Source organism: Garra rufa, chromosome 1 (genome assembly GCF_049309525.1).
Source record: "Garra rufa chromosome 1, GarRuf1.0, whole genome shotgun sequence".
Lineage (NCBI taxonomy): Eukaryota > Metazoa > Chordata > Actinopteri > Cypriniformes > Cyprinidae > Garra > Garra rufa.
The window spans coordinates 50,735,662-50,761,979 of NC_133361.1; the positions used below are offsets into that span (position 1 = coordinate 50,735,662).

At 36.5% G+C, this 26,318-nt stretch overlaps 2 protein-coding genes across 2 annotated transcripts; both read right to left on the bottom strand.

Annotated features, from left to right (window-relative positions):
* Positions 1–5,669: 5,669 nt before the first annotated feature.
* ube2z (ubiquitin-conjugating enzyme E2Z) lies at positions 5,670–17,022 on the bottom strand. Its single transcript, XM_073833497.1, has 7 exons — positions 16,306–17,022; positions 15,030–15,102; positions 13,365–13,552; positions 13,025–13,136; positions 12,788–12,900; positions 8,919–9,009; positions 5,670–7,503 (listed from the first exon to the last, which is right to left on the bottom strand). Exons 1-7 carry the CDS (start codon positions 16,695–16,697, stop codon positions 7,327–7,329), a joined length of 1,146 nt encoding a protein of 381 aa, XP_073689598.1. The 5' UTR covers positions 16,698–17,022; the 3' UTR covers positions 5,670–7,326.
* Positions 17,023–19,926: 2,904 nt separating this feature from the next.
* On the bottom strand, positions 19,927–25,955 carry atp5mc1 (ATP synthase membrane subunit c locus 1). The gene is made up of 5 exons (XM_073842446.1): positions 25,858–25,955; positions 23,345–23,392; positions 20,698–20,772; positions 20,415–20,602; positions 19,927–20,249 (listed from the first exon to the last, which is right to left on the bottom strand). The coding sequence occupies exons 2-5, from the start codon at positions 23,381–23,383 to the stop codon at positions 20,135–20,137; spliced, it is 417 nt and encodes a 138-aa protein (XP_073698547.1). The 5' UTR covers positions 23,384–23,392; positions 25,858–25,955; the 3' UTR covers positions 19,927–20,134.
* Between the last annotated feature and the right edge of the window lie 363 nt (positions 25,956–26,318).

Here is a 26,318-nt window from a genome sequence, read left to right on the forward strand (position 1 = left end):
TCACATACCAGAACATGTTTGACCAAGAAACACTGAAAAAAAAAGAGTGAAGGGAAAGTACATTTAAAGGTTAGTATCATTTTAGTATCATTTTGTGGTCACTGTTATTTTTTAAAGTTTTTAAGTGTGGGATGTTACATGAAGATGTTTAACTACAGTGGTTCTAGAGTTAAACATTTCCACCAAGACCCTTTCAATCTTTGTCAAGTAGTTTGTCAATGATCTTACACTCTCAAAAAAGGTACAAACTTCTACTACAGAAGTACATCTTTGTACCTTTTTTGCCCCTAAAGGTACATACACTCTTAAAAATAAAGGTGTTTCACGATGCCATAGTGGAACCTTTTTGTCTAAATGGTTCTATAAAAAACCTTCTATAGTTTTACAAAAGGTTCTTTGAGGCGAAAGAAGCTTCTTCAGATTATGAAATGGTAAGAAAGAGATGACTGAATGGTTTTTTGTGGAACCAAAAATGGTTCTTCTATGGCATCGCTGTGAAGAACCTTTTAAAGCACTTTTATTTTTAAGAGTGTTTTAGTACTTTAAAAGTACATATTAGTACCTATAGTGTACATATTATTATTTAAACATTTATTTTTAATGGTCTTATGTTCACATAACTACTCCAAAAGGTTTACAAAGAGAAATTGCCTCTATAAGCACATCTAACAATTTAAAAAATCAGTTAAAAACAGTAAAAAAAAAAAGAATCCTCTGCCAGTTTCATTCCAGGCTATCACAGTGATTAACAGGGTATTTCTTTCTTTATCTTTCTTTATACAACCCCTGGCAAAAAATTATGGAATCACCACACTTAGATGTTGTTCACCCAATGGTCTTACTTCATAAATAAACGAATCACAGATATGACACAGAACAAAGTTTTGTTTATTAATTAAATCAAACAAATGAGATTAAACTCTTTTAATTAATGGAAAATTACTTTTCATATCAAGTACAGGAACAAAATATGGAATCATTCAATGTTGAGGAAAAAAATATGGAATCATCAGCAAAAACAATTAGTACTTTGTTGCTCCTTCTCTGGCATTTATGACAGCTTGAATTCTTTATTCTTCATCAAGCTGGCTCCAACTTTCTTGAATAGCGGTTGACAGATCAGCTTTGCAAGATGGAGCCTTCATGGACCAGTTTTTTTCAATTTCCACCATACATTTTTAATCGGATTGAGATCCGGACTGTGTGCTGGCAGTGTCATTGAGTTGATGTGCCTTTTCTGAAGAAAAGCTTTAACTCTTTTTGCTTTGTGGCGAGGTGCATTATCATACTAACACTTCATCACCAAACTTATTTTCTATTGATGAAATGAGAAAAGTGTCCAAAGTTGTAGTGTAAACCTGTGAATTGACTGTTGATGTAAAAGGATTGCCATTTTCTCCTGGTCTTTTACCTGACATGCATCCCCATAATATAAATGAGTTTGGAAATTGTTTTCTTCAGGCAGTCATCTTTAGAATGGCACAGGACAAAAGTTCCAGCATCATCTTCTTGTCCATTGCAGATTTGTGAATCATCACTGAATATCACTTCATTAAATCATCCACACCCCATGACTTCTTCTCTTTAGCCCACTCTAATTTTGTTTTCTTTTGTTTATGTGTTAGTACTGGTTTTCATTTGGCCTTTCTATATGTAAATCTCATTTCATTCAGCCGGTTTCTTACAGTTATGTCACACACATCGACTCCTTTTTCCACCAATTTGTTCTACAATTGTTTTATTGTGCATTTTCTATTTTCAAGGCAAATTGTTTTGAGTTTTCTATCTTGACACTTTGATGTCTTCCTTGATCTGCCTGTATGTTTTCCTTTTATAATCTTTCCATTTTGTTTATACTTACACCAAATTTTAAAAACAGCTGACTTGGAAGATCCAACTTCTTTCGCCACATTCCATGATGGATTTCCATCTTGAAGAAGTTTTATAATCCTTTCCATCATTTCAACTGACAGCTTTCTTGTTGGCGACATGCTTCCTTACAATTCGCCAAGTTCAACAGCTCGTTAAAGTCTGTAAGTACTCTCTTTTAACTGCTGGCTAATTAGCATTTTAGATATGTTTAGATATTTGTTTCAGAAATACTAATTACAAGCTGATTCAATACGTTTTTCCCTTAACATTGAATGATTCCATAATTTTTTCCTCTACTTTATATGAAAATAGTTTTCCATTAATTCAACAATTTTAATTTCAGCTGTTTGATGTATGTTTTACATAACCAGTGTGATGAATAATTAAACAAAACTTGTTTTGTGTCATATCTGTGATTGATTGATTTGTTATAAAGTAAAAAAAAAAAAATGGGTGAACAGCGTCTAATTGCAGTGATTCCATAATTTTTGAAGGGGTTGTAGTTGGCTCAATATCTGTGGTTGCAAAAGCTACACACTACTGCCCCCTAATGACAGTTCCACAATGTTTCAGAAGTCTAAAAGCTTTATCAACGCACATGAATTGTACTTCATTAAAAGAGCTTATTTCACGGATAAGTGTATATTATGGTTCGACTGTGTCAGATTAATGAACGTTTGCTGCTTTTGGTTTTTATTATTATTATTATTATTATTTTGTAGTGTTCTCTGAGGTCCACTTATTATGTTAGCATGATTTTTACATACAAAACATCATAGTTCAGAAGTAAAAGGCTATTTTCTGTTCTGTTTTGACCGCTTTCACCAGAACTCTCTGTTTGAATAACGTAACGGTCGGAAATAAACACTGCTATGATTGGCTAACAGTTTGACAGCTTCACAGATGGACTCTGCTGTGATTAATGTTAAAAGCACATGAATAGGCTACTCAGTACATATCAAACGATCTGTAATAACAGACAAAGCAATAGTGATACGTAATACAAACAGTTACTCACACTTGCGTGGTGCGAAATTACTGTGGATCCAATATATTCAGCAAAATCCCGTGTTGAATTGCACCTTGTTTGTAAACAATCCGCGATTAAAAAATAAAGTGAACAAAGAAACAAGTTCTTACTGACTCGTTCTGAAACTGAAAGTTTATCAAATAAAGTTTATCGTTTGGTTTCTGTGTTATTTACGCTACCTGCGCCAATCGGCGGGCGGGGCTAAACAGGCAGTGACGTACAGCAGACGTTGATCTTCTTCTGTGGAGGAGGTGTTTAGCCACAGTATTACGTCATAAAGTGGAACTAACTTCAAGCTGTTTTTAAAGGGGTCATCGGATGCAAAACTAACTTTTACATGTTGTTTGAACATTGATGTGTTTTGGCAGTTTGTGTACACACAACCTCCCTACAATGATAAAAATCCACCCAGTGGTATTTTTTAATCTTTAAAAGTAATATCCCCTTTTTAAAATCAGATAATTCTCAGCTTCTTGTCATTGTGACGAAACACAGTTGATTGACATGAACGTTTTACCTTAGCCCCGCCCTCACCGAGCTGCAACACTCCGACTTCGACTGCTATTGTGTGACTCAGGTGCAGAGGAAGACTCTGATTGAGCGACTGAGGTCTTCTGTTGTTGGATGTAATAATGAACATAGCAGTAGTTTAATTTTTAAAAGGAAAACACCGATCCCTATCTACACATGCATCTATGTTTGTGTGAATCATTCCTGATGCAGCTTCATCCACAGCAGAAGTGAGTAGAAGGCTTTTTTTATGCATCTTTGCAAATGGAATTTCTTAATAATGTGCTTGTTGGCAAGTTTTGCGCTAAATGCAGCTAAATGTGGCTAAAGTAAACATTACAGGTGGTAACCAGTGGCGATTTCTTTAAGACTGCAAGGGAAGCTCAGCTTCCCCTATAATGTCACAAAATTAATGGTCAAATTACGTACTATTGTATTAACATTTTATTGACTAAAAATGCATTAGAAAACGTTCATCTCAAAGACGGGTTCGTTCAGAATCAGTTAGACATAGCAGGTCGGCTGACTTGATTTTCTTCTCATACATTCCCGTAGCGTCACAGTGCATTTCCCCATTGAAGCCCAGCGTCCATTGACTTCAATGGGGCTGCTTTGAACGTTTTTTTTCAGTGCTTTGAAACTAGACGGTCATTGGATAAACGCTGCGATTATGTCCCGCCCACGGACGCCCAGCGTCTCTGGGGGTGAATGAGGAGTGGGCTGGCCTGGACGCTGAGCTTCTGCGTGATGATTGGAAGGTCTGTCGAAAGATTGCATCTCCTTTTGACTGACAGCGATTTTGTACTATAAGGAATCGCTGAAGCTATTCGCGCTCAGTCCCATCGTGGATTTCTCAAGTTCAGTCGAAATAAATACTGCTGCAACCTATTTCTTTATATTTGCTTGGCGAAATTGCTTGATTTTCATCACACATTTCACACAATTATACACCACATTCCTTGTTTCACTTTTACAGAGTTTAATTTTTTTTTTTAGATCGTTCATTCATTCATTAATATAGTAGGCTAGGCTAGCGTCTTGGGTGAAACTGCACACGAAAAGACGCCTAGTTGGTACGACAGGGTCACAGACCATTTTCTTGAAAAGGAACGTAGGGCAGAATTTACTTTTAAATAAATAGACAATTTTATGATGTAGGCCGAAAATGAGCTTCCCCTATTTGACAGACCAGTAGCCGCCACTGGTGGTAACCCCTCAGCAGAGAGGGGCGGGGCGAGCAGAGCTCATTTGCATTTAAAGGGCCCATGCCTAAAATGAGCTGATATTTTGCAGAGCTGATTTTGACAAGGTAAAATCGTGTTTTTTACACTACTATTGAGATTTTTTAATCTAAGTATATTAGAGACTTTTCATTAAGTCCCTAAAGAATCATATGAACTTGTGGAAAATGGGCATCCAACGACACCTTTAAACTAGAAAGTTTTGAGGTCTGAAACTTTGTTTTTATAGCACAATGACCTCTTATGTCGTAACATAAAGGGAATTTTTATTTCTGTTCATGACTCCTTTTCAAAGTAACACACAAAATATTTTTGTGCCTTGAAACTAAAATCTAAATGTGTTTTATGTTGATCTAATGTGCATAAAACAGTGAAACTCATGACATTACAATTTAAAAAAAAAAATCAGTTTCCAAAAGTTTCCAAATCAGTCACAGTCCGAAATGTTTTAGAAATATATGAACTGTATTATCAAATACATGCTTTTTAATGGTTTTGACAAGCAAATGAAACTTTTAAAAAAATGAGTAACTTATATAATTCAGAAATCTTTACAATTTTGCACCCCCCAATTTTGGGGGTGAAAACTTTTTGAATTTGAAAATCAGGGTAAATTTAACTTATTTTGTCTTCTGGGAAACATGTACGAATTTTCTGTAGCTTCTGAATTGCAGTACTAAATAAAAAATATGACATTTAGGCAAAATAAGAAAAAAAGTACTCATCCTCATTCAAAAGTTTACACCCCCGGCTCTTAATGCATCATTTTTCCTTCTGAAGCATCAGTGAGCGTTTGAACCTCCTGTAATAGTTGATGAGTTTTGATTGTCCTTTAAAACCACTAGGAAAAAAAAAATCAACTAGGGACTTAGCTTATGGAAAAAATAAATAATAAAAAACATGCAAACTTTATCATATTATGTGTTTAATATGGAAATATACACTCCCATTGCCCGTGCAATTTTTAATAATCAAAATAGTAAGTTGAGAAAAATGAAACCAAAGAGAGGCACAAGTAATCAGAATCAGATTTATATATATTTTCTTATTACAGTTGCAACTGATTGATACATTAATTAATTACATAATTCATTCTCATTTTGCTAACAAGGGAGAAGCATTAGTACATCACAAAGTCAAACTCATAGTCAGGGAACTGTTTCCTGTTGCAGGGCGCTCTAGAAGAGAAACACAGACTTAAGAGTCAAATTGTTCATTCAAAACAAACACTCAAGCAACCTAACAGTGTTGTCTTATCAAAATATGATGTCCTAGACCAGAATATATTCTCTCTCGCTTAAGAGAAATCATCAAAATGCTAGCACATGCAAAAACCATAGAACTGTACTTGGGCCCATCAGAGAATGTTGTGTGGTTCACTTAATAGAAGACTATATGCAATCCGCTTGCTCATGAATAAAATGCATTATAATTGTACATGTATACAAAATACTAAAGGCTGCCAGTTTGCCTGTGTTTAGCATGCTGTGGAAAACTATATGCCTGCTATTTAAAGGGATGGATTGCAATAGATTTTTGCTAAATATTTAGGAGCATAGATCGTCATGAACCACAGTGTCAAGTAACGGTTGAATATTATCCCATTCCTTCATCCTGTTGCATATGAGGACACCAGTGGCCACAGTATCCCCGGTAAAGAGAGCGACATTTGTAGCAGTATCGTGGGACACTTTGAGCAGAGGCTGGAGTGGAATTGCGGTCTAAGCATTATGAGTAAAATATCAAAGAAAAGTGAGCAAAAGTAAGTTTCTAGCGTGTTGAAAATTCAGGGTTATTCCCAGAACAATAACAGAACAGATGTCTCATTTGACACTCAACAGCTTGACAATTAGAGACAGATTGAAGTTCACCAAACGAAACTGTATTTCCAACAAGTCGACGACACTCAAATGGCAACCGTTCCCATAAGTGCTCGGCTGGCTGCTGATACTTTCACCAGTTCAATAGCATTTTAAGAACATTGGACATTAAAATAAAACTTCTCTATGAACAATTATATATATATATATATATATATATATACACACACATTTGAAGTTGCATCCGTTTGGTTTGCTCTTAAAGTGTGGTATTCAATTCTCAATTTGTGATCATATTCATTTTTAAACTATTTTATGAGTGAGCTTTTAGAAATAGAGGAACAAAAGACCAGGAAACTCACAAGCGAAGTGTGAAATGTGTATTTGCAAGTAAACCGGTTCGTTTTAAGAGTGATTTTATTTTCATTATTAATTATTTGTCTTAGTATGACTTGTTTTTTTTTTCTGTCAACTCTACACTGGATGCAGGAAGGGACAGAGAAACACAGACTCAAACGGTCAAGGCTGTGATGACCTGCTGAGGAGGAGTTGATGTATACATCTTTGTCACTTACAAATGTACACACGCACACATATCTATACACCTCATTCCCCCTTCTGACTAAACCTCTTCTCCATTAGGGGAAAACAAACAAACAAACAAACAAACAGAAAAACAAAAAAAGCAGTCATTGGCCAACACACAAGGAGCAAGAGGAAAATTATGAACCAATTGAGTGGGACAGAAACTCTGTCCTCTGTCAGTAGAATCTCAGCTCTCCTTGCATCTGTGCTCGCTTGAGAGGAGTCCCGAGCTGCAGGTAAAGGGAAACTATCTAACCTTGCTCGCACTCTAAGGCTGTGAGCTGCCCTGACTGTCCGGGTCAGTGCCGGAAGAGCTGGTGTCCGAGTCGGAGTCGCCATTGTTGTCTTCTGGCGGGCACTTTTCCCGCAATCGCCTCTGGATGGCTCTGAGACGGGTCAACAGACCCTGGTAGTCAAAACGACCCCTCTTCTCTCCAAACGGATCCTGCAAGAAATATAACAAAATTAGTGCAGTCAAAATTAGCCGATAGCCTTGTGGGCAGCACACCGACATACAGCGCTGTTGTGCTCCGGGCGTCCCGTGTTCGAATCCCGACTCGAGGACCTTTCCCAATCCCGCCCTCTATCTCTCTCCCACTTCGCTTCCTGTCATTACTGATCTGTCCTATCAATAAAGGCAAAAATGCCCAAAATAAATCTTTATAAAAAAAAAATAAAAAAATTAGCATGTTAGAGGAACACTCCACTTTTTTTGGAAATAGGCTCATTCTCCAACTCCCCCCGAGTTAATAAGTTGATTTTTACCGTTTTGAAATCCATTCAGCCGTTCTCCTGTTCTGGCGATTTCACTTTTAGCATAGCTTAGCATAGATCATTGAATCCTGTTAGACCAATAGCATCGCGTTCAAATATAACCAATGAGTTTCGGTATTTGTCCTATTTAAAACTTGACTCTTCTGTAGTTATATCGTGTACTAAGACCGGTGGAAATGCAAAGCTGCAAGTTTCTAGGCTGATAAGATTAGGAACTACACTTCCATTCCGGCGTAATAGTCAAGGAAGTTTGCTGCCGTAATAAGGCTGAAGCAGGAGCAGTAATACCACGCAGCACATGTGCAAATGCTAAACTAGCTGGGAACTCATTTCTGATGATACTCCGCCTGCTTCGGCCATATTACGGTTTTCCTCGGCTGTGATCGTTTAGAGCCCTTTGAAGCTGCATTTTGCAAGTTCAAACTCGGGGGCACCATAGAAGTCCATTATATGGCGAGAAATCCTGAAATGTTTTCCTCAAAAAAACAATTTCCTTACGACTGAAGAAAGACATGAACATCTTGGATGAGAAGGCGGTGAGCACATTATCTGTACATTTTTGTTCTGAAAGTGAACTAATCCTTTAATACATTTAAAATAGAAAACAACTGTTTTATTTTGTAATAATATTGTGGTTTTTACTGTATTTTTGATAATCGCAGTCTGGGTGAGCCTAAGAAACTTCTTTAGAAATAAAATCAAATTCAACACAGTTTGAACAACAGCTCCACTTAACCATGCGTGACATGACTACAAAATGTCTGAACACTGATTCATAGCGTGACTCGAGGACAATAACAACTTTGGAAATCCCACAGAAATGGCTGCTGGGGAATAGAGGCTGTGCTGAGTGATTCAGCTGAACTTTTTACTAGGAGGTGTGGTAGTACATCAGATTCTTTGTTCCTTCTGCTTTTTTGTTAATGCTGACATGAATGAGTCACTGCAGCGAATAGGAATGTTTGTAATGTCACAATGCAAACATTTGCATAAGGCTGTATTTCTAATGTTATGATGACAATCGAAATGACAAGCCATAAAGTGCAATGGTGAATGTAGCAAAGTGTGTTTGCAAACAGTCATTACCTGCATGTTCTGCCCTTGGAGATGCAGGCGTTCTTTGCAGACCCCCTCATAGAAATCATAGTACTCCAGGAAGGATTTCTCCATCACGCTCCTAGGAACACAAAAACAATGCTCTTTTTTATGCCTCATTTTTATGCCCAAAATCATTGGGATATTAAGTAAAGACCATGTTCCATGAAGATATTTTGTACATTTCCTACCGTAAATATATCAAACTTAATTTTTGATTAGTAATATGCATTGCTAAGAACTTAATTTAGACAACTGTACAGGTGATTTTCTCAATATTTAGTTTTTTTGCACCCTCAGATTGCAGAATTTTAAATAGTTGTATCTCGACCAAATATTGTCATATCCTAACAAACCATACATCAATAAAAGCTTATTTATTCAGCTTTCAGATTATGTATAAACCTCAGTTTCAAAAATTTACCCTCATGACTGTGGTTGAGGGACACAAGTAGTAATTAGTGATGCACTGAAATGATTTTTTTTCATTAAAACCAAAATCTAAGTTTTCATTTAGCCAAACACCCGAAACAGAAAACAAATAATTATTCAAATGTATTTAATAACAAACACTCATATGTTGTGCAAACATTTTAACCATACATAAGGGAGTTTTTATACCATCTTTTTAATATCAGAATTATGTTTCTACTCCAAATAGTTGTAGAAATATAAACATCCAAATTGTGGCTGTAATGAAAACTTGTTTTCTTGACAGATGTATTCAAACGTACATTAAGTAATAAAGACAAGTTGAGTAAAGATATACTGAATATGTAATGTAATGCATTTGTATTCATCAAAATGCTCCTTTCTAGAGTTATTTTTTTCTAGTTGACTAACCAGTTTATGGATATTTAATGTCTTTCCTTTCTGTTTTACGGACATTTTACCACTGTGTGCATAATTATTTGGCAAGTTGATATTCTGGTCGTATTTTTTTACCAAGCACATTTTACCAATCCCAAACCACATCAATCCTAACAACTATTAATTTTGTATTTAATCATTTGTATGTGATATATAATTGTCCATGAAGGCTGAAAGTGAAAAACTACTTATAATTATTAGGCACATTTTCTTTTACAGATAAAATGAGCCAAAAAAGAGATTTAACTCAGACTGAAAAGTCAAAAACTATTGAATGCCCATGAGAAGGATGCAATACTAATGCAATACTGGAATTTGCAAAGTTAAGGCAAGACCACTGGACAGCGAAATGCTTGTTGGGTCAGCACGGTCAGACAAAACAGGTGAAATAATTCAGAATTAAGGTGAAGAATTAGGTGTAAAAACCATCAGGAACCATTTAGTCTCCAGCGGCACCATTTTCTAGAACTGCAACCTACCTGAAGTCTCCAGAAGTGCAATGTGTCAGGTTCTCAGAGAGTTTGCTTGGGTAAAAAAATCCTAAAGAATGACTTTCACTTCATAAGAATAACACACTGAAGTCTTGTGAACTACAGGAGGGCTGTTTTTTTTTTATAGGCTTTATAGACAGATAAGTTGAGAGTGACTCTTGAAGGACCAGCACCAAATTATCTTGCAGCTCTCTTTCAAGAATTTATCTTCAAGACTGGCAGTAAGTTTTAGGAACTCATTTTAGTCCATCTCTGCAAGACAAACATTTCAAGATAGGAGACTAAAACTGAAGTCCCAAAAATAATACTGCCAGGTACTGGAGGATAAACTCTCAAAAGATTGCTACAAGAGGATGTGGTGCTGGTCCTTCAGGAGTCACTCTCAACTCATCTGCCTATAAAGCCTATAAAAAAACAGTTTCCATGTATTTTACAACACTTTAGCATGTTATTCTTCTTAAGTGAGGATTTTTGTTTTTTTAGGATTTTTTTTTACCAAAGTATTTGAGAACCTGACACTTCTGGAGACTCCAGGTAGGTTGCAGTTCTGGGAAATGGTGGCATTGAAGACTAAATGGTTCCTGATGGTTCCACACCTAATTCTTCAACTTAACCAGTTAACGTGTCTTTTCTTCTCGCTGTGCTGATCCAACGAGCATTTCAATGTCCAATGGACATGCCTTAACTATTGCATTAGTACTGCATCCTTCTCATGGGCATTTAATAATTTTGGACTTTTCAGTCTGAGTTAAAGGAACACTCCACTTTTTTTGGAAATAGACTCATTCTCCAACTCCCCCCCGAGTTAATAAGTTGGGTTTCACGGTTTTGAAATCCATTCAGCCGTTCTCCTGTTCTGGCGATATCACTTTTAGCATAGCTTAGCATAGATCATTGAATCCTACTAGACCAGTAGCATCACGTTCAAAAATGACCAACGAGTTTTCATATTTGTCCTATTTAAAACTTGACTCTTCTGTAGTTATATCGTGTACTAAGACCGGTGGAAATGCAAAGCTGCGAGTTTCTAGGCTGATAAGATTAGGAACTACACTCCCATTCCGGCGTAATAGTCAAGGAAGTTTGTTGCCGTAATATGGCCGAAGCAGGCGGAGTATTATCAGAAATGAGTTCCCAGCTAGTTTAGCATTTGCACATGTGCAGCGTGGTATTACTGCTCCTGCTTCAGCCATATTACGGCAGCAAACTTCCTTGACTATTACGCCGGAATAGGAGTGTAGTTCCTAATCTTATCAGCCTAGAAAATTGAAGCTTTGCATTTCCACCGGTCTTAGCACACGATATAACTACAGAAGAGTCAAGTTTTAAATAGGACAAATATGGAAACTCGTTGGTCATTTTTGAACGTGATGCTATTGGTCTAATAGGATTCAATGATCTATGCTAAGCTATGCTAAAAGTGATATCGCCAGAACAGGAGAACGGCTGAATGGATTTCAAAACGGTAAAAATCAACTTATTAACTCGGGGGGGAGTTGGAGAATGAGCCTATTTCCAAAAAAAGTGGAGTGTTCCTTTAAATCTCTTTTTGGCTCATCTTATCTATAAAAGAAAACTGTAATCTGTAATAATTCTGCACACCTGAATATAAGGGGTTTTTCACTTCCAGCCTTCATGGACAATTATATTTAACTATATATAATAATTAAATACAAAATAATTAGTAGTTATTAAGACTGATGTGGTTTGGAATTTGTACAATGTGCCTGGAAAACTATATGACCAGAATATCAACTTTGTAAATATTGTACTGTTCCCTATAACATCTGATGTTCATTAATGTTAATGTTGTGCTAGTACAGCAGAAGATATGATCGTTTCATGTGAAATGAGTAATCAATGTTGTTAGACCACATTGTGAGCACAAAATAGACACTAACACACTGAGAACTGTGTCAAACCACCGAAACTGAAAAATCAGTTTCGGCGGAAAATGACTTGTTGCCAAACTACCAGTGCATCACTAATATGTGACCCTGGACCACAAAACCAGTCTTAAGTCGCTGGGGTTTGTTTGTAGCAATAGCCAAAAATACATTGCATGGGTCAAAATTTTTGATTTTTCTTTTATGCCAAAAATCATTGAGAAATTAAGTAAAGTTCATGTTCCATGAAGATTTTTTGTAAAATTCCTACTGTAAACATATCAAAATGTAATTTTTGATTAGTAATATGCATTGTTAAGAACCTAATTTGGACAACTTTCAAGGTGATTTTCTCAGTCTTTTTGATTTTTTTGCATCCTCAGATTTCTGATTTCAAATAGATGTATCTCGGCCAAATATTGTCCGATCCTAACAAACCATACATCAATAGAAAGCTTATTTATTGAGCTTTCATATGATGTATAAATCTCAGTTTTGTCAAATTTAACCTTATGACTGGTTTTGTGGTCCAGGGTCACATATTAACACTTACTATACAAGCCCTTTAAAATTAACCATGATTATGCAAAATGTTTGATGGATAATCACTTACCACAAGGCCTCAGGACATGGCACTTTGCCCTCTAGCATATCGCACACTGCAACTCGCATGGTCTCGTGGCGGATACACTCGTTATAGTTTTTGCTGTCACCTGGATGCCTTTCCTAGCAAACAGAAGACAATGCAGAATCAACTATAGCATTCACTGTGAGCAAAATAAATGACAGATTATAAGATGACCGGATAAAGGCTTAAGATACTAAGAATGCATTGTGGGAGCTCTAGTACCTGCTCAAAGCCCGGCTCATTGTGGTAAGGGTTCTCTGTCATTAGGGACTGTATGGATATGAGAACAGAGGAGATGCTCTGGGCAGGACTCCATGCTGGACCAGTCCAAGTGCTGTGAAAAGAAACAGCAATCAAAATCAGGATCGGAATAAAGGTCTGTTCACAACAAGAATGACATTATAACATTATAGATGTGGTGTGGACTTACCTACTCTCATAAAATTGGATTGAATATCCAAACTTTATAGTTATTGTCCTTGGCCTTAATTTTGGAACTAAAAGTGGTCAAGTAAAATATATTTGGGAATCCACCCACAAAAAAAAAAGATATCATTCTTACCCAAGGATGCTGAGGCAAACTTTGCCGTTGCGGTAGAAGTTGGGGTTGAAACGAACAGTGTTGTGCCCGGTAGTGATTAGTTTGACGCGTGGAGGGTGGATGGGATAGTCAGGAGGGCAGCGGAACAGGAAGAGGAAGAAGCCACCCTCATATGGTGTGTCAAAGGGGCCGGTGATGAGGGCGTGAATCTGTGGAGACACGAGAAGAAATTACTTATTCTAAGCCACTACCCAACAAGCAATAGTCGTCATTTCACCATCTGGGTTACCTATAAACCTGATATAGTCCGGCTATGCGTAACCCACTTCCAGCCCAAATAACCTTGAATTTGGTTGCATGCCATTTTTTTGGCAAAATAACTAGTTAGATGTATGATATTCCATCCTGTAAGCAAACTCAGCAACGTTTACAAGGTTTTATGGTTTAATTTTTAATTTTTTTTTAATTGATGACTAGTCTAATATTAGGATATGTTTAGACGTCTATTAAATTTTCACTGACAGCCCAAATACAAACTTGTTTTAGCCTAGACGTCTGGGCTGTGTTTTCACAGCTAATAGATGTCTTTTAGACCAAAAATTGCTTGCTGGGTATAGAGAGAATAACCAAAGACATTCATTCACTACAACAATTTCCATGACTTTTTACATTTTCAAATACTCTTACAGCATTTGGTAATTTAGGTTATTGTTAAAGAGATCACCCTCTTGTCGTTGCAATCCATAAGACCTTCGTTCATCTTTGGAGCACAAATTAGCATATTTTTGATGAAATCAGAGCTCCCTGACCCTCCATAGACAGCATAGAAAGCTCTCGGATTTCATCAAAAATATCTTAATTTGTGTTATGAAGACAAATTAAGGTCTTACAGGTTTGGAAATACATGAGGCTGAGTAATTAATGACAGAATTTTCATTTTTGGGTAAACTATCTCTTTAATTTTATACCATCATATACTATTTGTTCATTGTTAATTCATGATTGTATATAAAATGTTAAAAACATGTCAATACAAAATGCAAAAAACTAATGATTACACTACCATTTAAGTCTGGGGTCAGTTTAATATTTTAATGTTTTTTTAAAAAAAAGTGTCTCTTCTTTGATCAAACATACAGTAAAAACAGTAATACTGTAAAATATTATTACAACTTATAATAACTATTTTCTAGTTTAATATACTGTGAAATTATTCATATGACGCAAAAATCTATTTACAGCAGCCATTACTCCAGTTTTGAGTGTCACATGATCCTTTAGAAATCATTCTAATATGCTGATTTGGTGCTTAGGAAACAACATTTTTCAGAATACTTTGATGAACTGAAAGTCCAAGAGAATTGCATTTATTTGAAATATATATTTTTGCAAAAGTGTAAAAATCTTCACTGTCACTTTTGATCACTTTAATGCATCCTAGCTGAATAAAACTATTCATTTCTTTCAAAAATAATAAAAAATGTACTAATCCCAAACTTTAGCAGTGTGTATTTTGAAACTAACAATAATCTACAATGATAGATGCTGTAAAAGTATTATTCATTGTTAGTTCATAAAACCTAATACTGTGCACATGCAATTATTGCCTTCAGTGTTTAGTAAGAACATAATAGAAGGGAGGATTGAGGGATTTTAATTGTGAGGGAGAAGTGTGCTGATGCTTACCTTGGTCATGTCATGAGGATCTGGAACCACAAACATACCTGGAGGAGGTTCTTTATAAATGGACATAATGTCTCTAAATGGAGGAAAGGAGAAAGAAGTATGAACAATAAATCAGAAAAACAAACTTCATTAATATAAAGAATCACTGGTCAGATAATGCACCATTTCTGTCAAAACACAAGGAAGAAACAAAAGTCACATTCTCTCTGCTAAGAAAATCATCATATTACTAAATACCTGGATTAAAGAGACTAATTACACATATACACATACTGACTCATTGCAACCAAGTGCTTTCGTTTTGTGTCCATGTCTCCATTATTAGTCCTCTGGGGATGGGGACATTTATCACTTTATGCCCAGGCCAAAGTCACTGCCAAGTGATAATTCCCGAGAGTGGCAACATTGTGTCTTATAAATACAGTTGCATTCGACAGATTAATTTGCTTGCAACATTTGGCTGGAAAATGTGTCAACATGACAAAATAGTAACGATTGACTGGTTATTGCTTTGAGCAATATTTGACCAATATTCTACTGATAAATGACATTATTTGTTGGGTTTCTAAACAAAGGTATCAACCAAACTACAAAATTACTATCTATTTATTATGTACCAAAAAACAAAAATGTGACCCTGGGTCACAAAACCAGTCATAAGTAGCACGGGTACATTTGTAGCAATAGCCAGCAACACATTGCATGGGTCTAAATGATCATTTTTTTAATTCATGCCAAAAATCATTAGGATATTAAGTAAAGCTCATGTTTCGTTAAGATATTTTTTTAATTTCCTACTGTAAATATATGAAATCTTAATTTTTGATTAGTAATATATTATTATGCATAGCTAAGAACTTCATTTGGACAACTTTAGAGGTGATTTTCTCAATATTTAGATTTGTTTGCACCCTCAGATTGCAGATTTTCAAATAGTTGTATCTCGGCCAAATATTGTCCAATCCTAATCATCAATCAATGGAAAGCTTATTTATTCAGCATTCATATAATGTACACATTAAATATAATGTGTAAAAATACCCTTATGACTGGTTTTGTGGTCCAGGGTCACAAATAGTTATATATTAAATCGGTTAGTTTGCATTAAATCGGAAGTTCATGTTTATTCAGCCTTCGGACACACATAGCCTACTTCCTTCACCATATGTCTGGACTGGAAAGTAAATAAGCAATGCAAATATCACGCAGATCAACATAAAAAGTTGCTTTACATTTCCCAAAACAAATACAGACCTATGTGAGAGTCCAGCATTACCTTTTTATCCGGAGAATACACTGCTGAGACGCCTTCTCGTTGTCCCAGTCGGTGCTTAACGTGGGATCCCATGAGGTGGCGTGAATTTGGGACAAGAGGCCCGCTCCGGCCGGGACTCCTGATCCGATGCCGGGCTGTAGGGTTGGAGGAACGGCCACCACGGGGACTGTGGGGTCGACCGCATGGGTCAGCACACCGAGTCCGCTCTGCACAGCAGGAGTGATGGTATACGGGATCCCGGGAGCAACCACAGCCACGGGGGTCTGTGCCGGAGGCGGTGAGGCTGCTGAGTGCCCCGGTATAGAATTACCAAAACTCGCGGACAAATGCGCTCCGTGGTCCTGCGCAGACCCCACAGAACCGTTGGCCTCCGCCCCAACGCTATCCGCCATCGTCGATGAGACCGAAGAAGCCGCAAAGTGTCTGAGCAGCTGTCAGATAAATCAGTTTCTTATGCAGTTTCTGTTTCTCCTCGCTTCGGAGGCAAGTAGAGGAGGGCAGGAAGGGAGAAATGACTCCTACATATTCTCCCGTTTCCCACTTCCGACCTCAACTATAACAACCTTTGTCGAAAGCAGCGCCGATATTAACGTTTTATCAGAAGTAGCCGAGCTTAGAGAAGCGTTTAGCATTCGCATCAATGAGTAACTGAGTCTGAACGCACGTAAACGTAGTTTCTCCTCGTTCGGCCTGGCCTGTTTATCACTGTTGTTTCGTTTCTCCTCACTTCCTCCTCGTTTAGAAGCAAATAGTGCCATCTAACGGTGCACTCCTGGAGGAGACTCAGGCTAAATGGAAGTCGTAATGGATTCAAACGATTCTTTTAGTTGTTTATTTATTGCAAAACATATAATACACACATCTTCAGGGAACATATGACTGTAGGCTATCTTTAACAACATCTACATTTACATCAACAACAAAACAAACATGGGTTTACGTACACAGATAGAGAAAAGCATAATAATAAAGTTAACGTTTTTTAAACACATCATCATAAAACATCAAATTTTGTGCTTTTTTGTTTTTTTAGTAACTTATTACACGCAATCTCTACGTAATCAGATTCCAAAAATTAAGTACTTGCAATTAGATTAAATTACATTTTAAAATACTTGTAATCAAACAGTTACTTTTTATGGATTACATGATTACATATTATTTACACAATATCAATAAATTATTCATTATTTTTTTATTCTCCCTAATTCCTCTTTCAAATTTTTCTTTTAAAAATAGCCTTCTGCTTATATACATTCAGAAAACGTTCAAGTTTTGTGGACATTCACATAAAGATCAGTCATTATTCATTAGAGCATTTGAGCACCGATTTACAAAATCATTTCAGGTTTAAGAAGTGTTTCAATAGTGCATCAACTACTGATGAACACGTTAATTTTTATTTGAACTATCACTCTGTAGGTTATGTCTTTGGAGGTATTTGTCTTTCTAACACATTAAAATTCACACATTTATATATTTTTTCTGTCATCTGATCCTCTTTCACCTGATATATTTACTTGAAGTATCTGAGATTTTAAAATAAATATTTTAATAATTTTCACATTTGCATGTTCATTGGTTATCTGACATTGGTTACTGTTCACACCACATGCAGGTAAAAAAATGTTTTTCAGTTTCAGGTTTTTTTTTTTTTTTTTTTTGATGGATTGATTTAATTTAATATTTTGATGATTTAATTCATTATTTCCTTTTCATTAAAGTCATAACCCCCTGCAGTTCCTTCTCAAACACCAGTTTGGGAAACCTTGACATTTAATGCATTTCATGTTGTTAATAACAACAAATGGAATATATTTTCTTACTATTTGTATTTTGTATTTATTTTGTCAATATGGTGCAGTATTATCCTATTTAAATCAATATGATAAACAAGATAGGTTAATAGTAATCTAAGAGTAATCAAAAGTAGTCTGATTACATTACCCAAAATGTGTAATGTAATGGATTACGTTACTGATTACAATTTTTGTCATGTAATTTGGAATCAGTAACGGATTACAATTTGTAAATAAAGCCATAGAACAACCTTTTGATCTAAATGGGTCCATAAATAACTTTTAACATCTGAAGAACCTTTCTGTTTCACAAAATGTTCTTTGTGCCAAATAAGGTTCTTCAGATTATAAAAAGGTAAGCAAGAAACTAAATGGTTGACATAGAAGAACCATTTAGTCAAATGTTCTTCTATGGCATCACTTAAAGAACCTTTTGAAGCACCTTTATTTTTAAGAGTGTCTGATTAGGCTATATTACTTTATTTGGATGTAACAATACTCGTTTCATATAAAACAGTGCAGCAGTCATTCTTGATACATTTGGAGTCAATTAGTAACCATGAGGTTCAGTATGTGAGTCGTATTAATTCATACGTGTTTAATTCATAAAAAAAGAACCTGGAATCGGATCATATTGGTTGCTCTGTGTTTTTATTCACTAAAGTGAATCGGTTCATAAGAGTCATTTGTTGGAGAATCAGATTACATTAGTCGCGCTCTAAAATGAATCAGTTCATAAGAGTCATTCGTTAGGGAATCGATTTATGATTTGATTCACTTAAGAGTCAGTACTCGGTCAGGACCACACCGATGCACATTCAAGAACCGTTAATGTAACCGAATCAACGAAATCATTCAGGTATTTTTTAATGAAGTCCGTTCTTGGTTCCCAGCACTAACAAAACGGGAGTTTGCTCATGAAAGTTGCTCATATGACAGAATAACTTAAACACTGAGAAGCTGAGCCCACAAAATACTTGGCAGGTAAGTTAACCATGGCTACTGACAACATTTCTACCTCTAGAAACGTGTAACCTTTGTTACATTGCAAGACGAACAGATAATGCCTGAGTGGCACCTTGTAAGAACTTTTTAGTAAGCCTACCATATTTTTTTTCTTTAAAAACAAAAACACATCCTTACTCAATTCAGTCACATATTTATGACGTAAATATGAAGTGTGACGCTGGGTCAGTCATAAGGTTACATTTTTTGACAATTAAGATTTGTCTGAAAGCTGATGGTTTGTTAGGATAGGACAATATTTGGCCGAGATACAGCCATTTGAAAAAATAAATAAATATCCTTTAAACTCGTCCAAATGAAGTTTTTCACAATGCATAGATCATATTTTATACATTTACAGCACAGTGGAACATGATCTTTACTTAATATCATAATGGTTTCTGGCATAAAAAATAATTTTGACCCATACAATTTTTGGCCATTAATACAAATATAGCCATGCCATTTAAGACTGGTTGTGTGTTCCGGGGTCAGTTTTCATTTTGGTAAACTATTTAACTAAAACTAATAACAAACTAGATTAACAGCAGTTAGCAAGAATGTTAGCAAATTTATACTGGGTATATTTAAATGTCAGCATGAAACAAATCACTACAAGGAGTCTTAAGATGTTCAGCTTGAGTGAGTTTTAGACAACCTATTAGACAGCAGAGGTTTTGAATAAAGGTTTAATTTAAGTATTTGATGAACATTCCCCAAATCCAATATTACTTTGAAAGGAAGAAACAGCCCAGTCTACCTTTTCCTAACATCCTTGCATGCTCAAGGCAGAAAATAAAACAAGAACAGCAGCAAACAGATTTCAACCATTTATTCAGATGGTCTTATGTGAAGTGAGTTCTTACATAAAACGTTCAGATAGAGAAAAACGGTACAGGGGAACATAAAAAGGGAGAGTTTCTTGTAGTTTTGTTGGAATGGCGGTGCCACGGCCTAAGCTGTGTGTCAGAGTTCCAAACTCCAGATTGAGGGAGCCGAACCGCATCGAAGAGAAGACATCCAAATTACATGGCGAACAGGATAAGGAACGCCACCATCAGACAGAACAGACCCATGGCCTCAGACAAAGCGAAGCCCAAAATGGCGTAGGAAAAGAGCTGCTGTTTCAGGGAGGGATTCCTATAATTGAAGGAAGCAATTAGGCACAAGTTCAGGGTTTGTACAGATATTGTAAAGGGAAATTCCAGAACTTTCAATTACTTTAAGCACTACTTGAATCAGTGCAATCACAAGCTTGAATCAGTCAGAACTGTTCCAGCGTAAATGAAAAATTAAGCTAATTACCTGGCATAGCCAATAATGAGGCTGCCGAACACCGTCCCGATTCCAGCTCCTGACCCGGCCACACCCACCGTGGCAGCTCCAGCACCAATGAACTTGGCCGCTGTGTCGATATCTCTGGATACAGCGCTGGTCTGGAACCCCCGGGTTATATTAAGGAGGGTCGCTTCACTGACTGGCAAGAGAGCAGCCTGGAAAGGGCAAAAAAAAAAAAAAAAAAAAACCTTGAGTATGTGCAAGAGAAGCTGCAAGTTCCTCTTGAAGGAAGGCACTTTTTATTTTTTACCTGTTCAGTTCTTGCTTCAGGTCTGTTGAACACCACTGAAACAGGTCGGGCCAAAACCCTGGATCCTCCACGGACCTGAGGGATGAAAAAAATATTCTGAATGAGAACTAAACTAAATGGGTTTCTATATCAACAAGCCTTATGAGAAAGCATGTTTTATTCAAATGTGACCCTGGACTACAAAACCAGTCACAAGGGTACAATTTTTAAATTGAGATTTATACATATGAAATTTGAATAAGCTTTCCATTGATGTATGGTTTATTAGGATAGGGCAATATTTGGCCAAGATACAACTATTTGAAAATCTGCAATCTGAAAAAAATTAAAATAGAGAAAATTGCCTTTAAAATTGTCCTAATGACCCAGCAAGCAATTTTTGGTCTAAAAGACGTCTATTAGCCGTGAAAACACAGGCCAGGCGTCTAGCCTAAAACAAGTTTGTATTTGGGCTGTCAGTGAAAATTTAATAGACGTCTAAACATATCCCAATATTAGACTAGTCATCAATTAAATTAAAAAAAAATTAAACCATAAAACATTGTAAACGTTGCTGAGTTTGCTTACAGGATGGAATATCATACATCTAACTAGTTATTTTGCCAAAAAAATGGCATGCAACCAAATTCAAGGTTATTTGGGCTGGAAGTGGGTTATGCATAGCCGGACTATATCGGGTTTATAGTTAACCCAGACGGTGAAATAACGACTATTGCTTGCTGGGGAAGTTCTTAGCAATGCATATTACTAATCAAATTAAGTTGACATTCACGGTAGGAAATTTACAAAATATCTTTGTAACATGATCTTCACTTAATATCCTAATGATTTTTGGCATAAAAGAAAAATCGATAATTTTGACTATTTCTACAAACACACCCATGCTACTTAAGACTGGTTTAGTGGTCCAGGGTCACAAATGTGTGTGCAAGGATTCAACTTTTCGATAACATTTTGATAGGACAGTAGCTGCGTTTCCATTACCCTTCAAATTGTGCAAACTGAAAACAGACCTAATGGAAACGCATAAATTTTGCAAAAACTTCCACATGTCGCAAAAGTTTACACGCGCATATGAGTTTTTTTTTTTGGCAACTCGAAAAAGGGACATTTCGCAGAACTGCAATGGAAACATCTTTTTCACATTTACAGGTCACCTTGCATTAGGGCTGGATGATAAATCGAACGATATTGTGAGGCACGTTTAGTCAATGAAGCCGGTACTTTGATTAGTAGTAAATCTCCATCACGTGCGTTCCGCTCAGGTTCTGCTGGAGCGGCAATTAATACACAGTCTTCTGACAAGCTACACCAAATCGTGCTCAATCGCATTCGATTCGCATTCGATTTTGAGCACGATTTGGCGTAGCTTGTCAGAGACTACTAATCAAAGTACCGGCTTCATTGACTACACACGCCTCACAATATCGTTCGATTTATCGTCCAGCCCTACCTTGCATACATAAGTCACATGATTATTCTTTAATGGTCTATAACCTCAAATGTGGCAATTAATACAAGCACTGTACACACAATGATTGAATTCTGATTGACTGGCTTCTTTGCCATTAAAGCTTGGATTACCCCTTATTTGTAAGTCTGTTGATCGCTTTCACTCTAGTAAATGCTTGCATTTATACCAAGTGCGCCGGGCTCGTTTCAATTTCAGAAGCGGCTCTTCACACTGCTTCTGTAAGAATAGATGCCCATGTCTCCTATGATTAAATTGATGGCTAGTGCGGTGGCCTCGACATACTTAAACCTAGTAACAGCGAAAGCACCAGCAACAGCGCTTTATGTTGACGCACTGCCCACAAGGCTATTGGCGCTGTTAAAAGAAATAAATTAAATTAAATAAATCAATTCTTCACTACTCTAGTGCACTTCCTAATCTAGCTTTCTGACATCTATGAATATTGTTGGCTCTGTGACAAAGTACTTATGCTCCTCCATTTTAAATCGCTTGGGATAAAAGCACCTTTTAAACTCAAATGTAAATTTAATACAAGCATTTAAATGCGTGATTATACAGACAAACCAAAAATTATTCAGACACAATTTTTTATTTTACTAGTGGGTGCAGGACACTATAGTTCATATGTAAGTGAGGATAGTAAAATAAAAGTAAACCATGACATATTATACATAATTCTTCATACTGTGGACTACCAGTAAAACTGATAATTTGGGACTAAAAATTATTCAGACACCTTAACCTGAAGTGTTTATTTAATTGCTAATACAACATTTTTACACCACAGACTGAAACTTAAGCATTGCATGGTAAGTGGTCAACTAAGTATTGATAGTTGTGAAAATCTTGAAAATGTAGTTTTTTGGTTGCTTGTAATCCATTACATATGACATCAAGATAAATTGGTTTTGACAGTTTAGTGCTGAATTCTTGTCATTTTATTACCATTTTATAAACTATAGGTGAATAAACTGATAATATAAGAAATGTTCAAGGTGACTGAATAAAGTTTGGTTTGACTGTAAATGAGGTTAGAACTAATATTAAAGTGAACAGTCACTTCCACAGAAGACAGAAAATGCTCAAACAAGCCTCTGAAAAGAATGGCATTAAGGTCATTTTCTGAGACAAGTCAATGGAGTGTGACTAGTGTATTTGAGCTTGAATACATACCACAGCAGGTGAGGTGACAAACTTAGCACATGCGTACATGGTTGAAGCCTGTGGAAAAGAACGATATTAGACAGGTGAGAGAAAAGCATTACCGTCATATACAATAGGGCTGGGTATTGTGACCAATTCGGCGATTCGATTCGATTCTCATTTTTATGGATTCGATTCGATTCCGATTTCGATTCGATTCAATTCAATTCGATATCGATTAGCTATCAATATTTCATTTAAAATGTTAGTTTTGCAGACATGGGATCCATATTTTGATATAAATGCTGGTAACTGAAACTCTCCTACTTAAGTTTATTACTGAAATACACATCTACATTAATAATAGGGTGCACACAGTTGTTTATTTTAAACAACTATTATTTTAAATGAACACTGTAACAAGAAGTCAGAAATATGTGCATCCATTGTACACCATGTAAACAAACTGCAAAATGCACATTACTGTAAAAAAATAAAAAGACTGTAAAGTGCAACAGTAAAATCTATTAAGAACTTCAAACATGTTTAAGAAATAAAATATTTTTCTAAATTCAAAACGTTCAAAACAGGCCCATTATAAAGCCTTTGTCTGCTTATACAAAACATTCTAACTGTCCATAAAACTAACAGTTCTTAACTACAGCCTTATCATTTTTGATCACCAGATTTTTCTGCAAAAAAAAGCAGCTGATCAACATGTTCTGATAGCTCCTTTGCGCTGTGATTAGATCACCAGCAGTTGAGAAAACTCTCTCAGCAGGAACACTAGTGACAGCTTCAGGACGAGAGGTGAATATTCATATCCTCATGCACGTGCATTAAGAATCGATTCGGGGATTTCCCGAATCGATATCGTTGCGTTAAACTGAAGATCGATTAAAATCGGAGAATCGATATTTTTTACCCAGCCCTAATATACAACATAACATAAAATTTCATGTTCATGTGTCCTTAAGACGGTATGTGCCAACAAGACTTAAGTTACTCATTTTGCAACTGAAGAGACTTAAGACCTTTAAGACCAAACTACTTAAAGCAAGTGAAATATTAATTAAGTGTACTATAATTTAATCCAAGCTAAAATGTGTTTTATATGCATAAGGCACATCGGTTTAGATCTGCTTGGATAATGTTTTTCCCGGTCCGACCGAATAGTACAGCCCAAAACATGACAATAATTTATCATTTTCAGCAGCAATCATCAGCAAAACATGCAGGTTTCGTTCAGTTCAGTGGCATTGTTTTGTTCAGTGCACATGCATCGTATTACTATTTTATTTTCTGAGTTGTGTTAAAAATAGAAACAAGTAGCGCCAGTAACTCACAGAGTGCAACCATTTGACGTCAATGAAATAATGGTGCCCCCCATAATCCAAAATATGTATAAAATGTGGATTTTTTAAATAACAAATCTTTTGTGGGTTTTCTACTACATACTTATGTGAGATACATCATTTCTGTTATATTAAGCCAAATATCTTCCAAGAATGTTTTGCATTGCCATTAAGTTATGAAAACTAACCAAAGGATGCAAGACTACTTCAACCCAAGAGCACATCCTCTCTAGGTCAGTGGTCAAACATGGCAGCATAGAGGTCATGTGTTGGGTGTTTTGAGTACAGTAATAACGTTTTTACCTAAAATAAGACGTATAGATTGGAGAAATAGTTTAAGCCATGAAATCTGAGGGTATTAGATAGAGCCTGTCCACATTGTGACACCAGCAGTAACTATAAATTAAGTACTCAATGTACTGATTACTCAATATTTCCTCCCTCATGCAACTTTTCTTAATTTCATATAGAGTATTCAGTTACCCATGTTGTCTATTTTGACTTTTCATTTCAGGTCACTGTATGGATAACCTTTTGAACAGCCTGAGAAGGCCCATGCTACTCGTTTCAAAATACATTATTATATACGAAATTACATTAATAACCTTTTCTAAGCTGACTTTTGAGTCCTAAGATTGAGGTGTTGAACTTGCCCGCAAACTGCTTGCGCGGACAAGCTAGAGACTGAAGGTCACCAATAGCTTTGACTCGTACTTTTTTGAAACTTAGATGCATATAAACTGTCTCACAACATGAAACATACATAATTTATAGTTGCACGTCATTGTAGTGTTAAAACACTTGCAATTGAATGGCTTGGATACAGCGTGAGCTTTCAGGCTGATGCGGGCCCAGCGCAAGTCAGACATTTTGCAAGTGTCACGAACAGTATGAGAATAAAACACCCGTGCATTTAAAAAGCTACAGAAACCTCAGTTCTAAAAGGCATTTGTTTTATTTACCAGTTGTGTCAGTGCCCTGAGATGTGATCGCAAATTGATTCTTTCATTCATTCACATGAAATGACTTTGACAAGCGGCTAGCGGAGCTTTAGCAACGCGCTTCTCTGAATGGCAACCTGAAAGCCGCAATTACCTTAGCCGGATGCACAACTTCCGCACACTTTCACAGATTTAAACAGTTTACTGTTATGTATCATTAGACGAATGCAGAGAAAACCTGACTCACCTAATAGTTACAGCACACAAGGGCCCGGGGTTACAGGGACAAGCTTGCAGCTAGAGGCAACGAGTACGCCGTGAAAACTGTCACCTTGTCATTTATAAGCTTCGGAACTACGTCCTCGTTCGTGATTGGGCAGAGGGTCACGCTCGATTTCTCTGATTGGCTATTAGGCATGTCACTGTATAGAACATATCAAATCATGTGCGTTGTCAAGAAGGCGGCTTCTCTTTGATTGGTTTAAATGGTTTAAGGAAGCACGCCGGGAAAGTCACGAATCGCATCCCGTGTCCCCTGTTTCTATTGGATGCTCTGGGTGGAAATCCCGCCTTAGAGATTTTAGAGGACGGGGTGACTTGCAACTGAATTGCAATAGCGGCTGAATATCTCTAGAGGGCGACCTGTGCTCTTTTATCTGAGAGAAATTGAGAGCAGGTAACGTTAGCAGGGAAGAGCAGGGATAACCT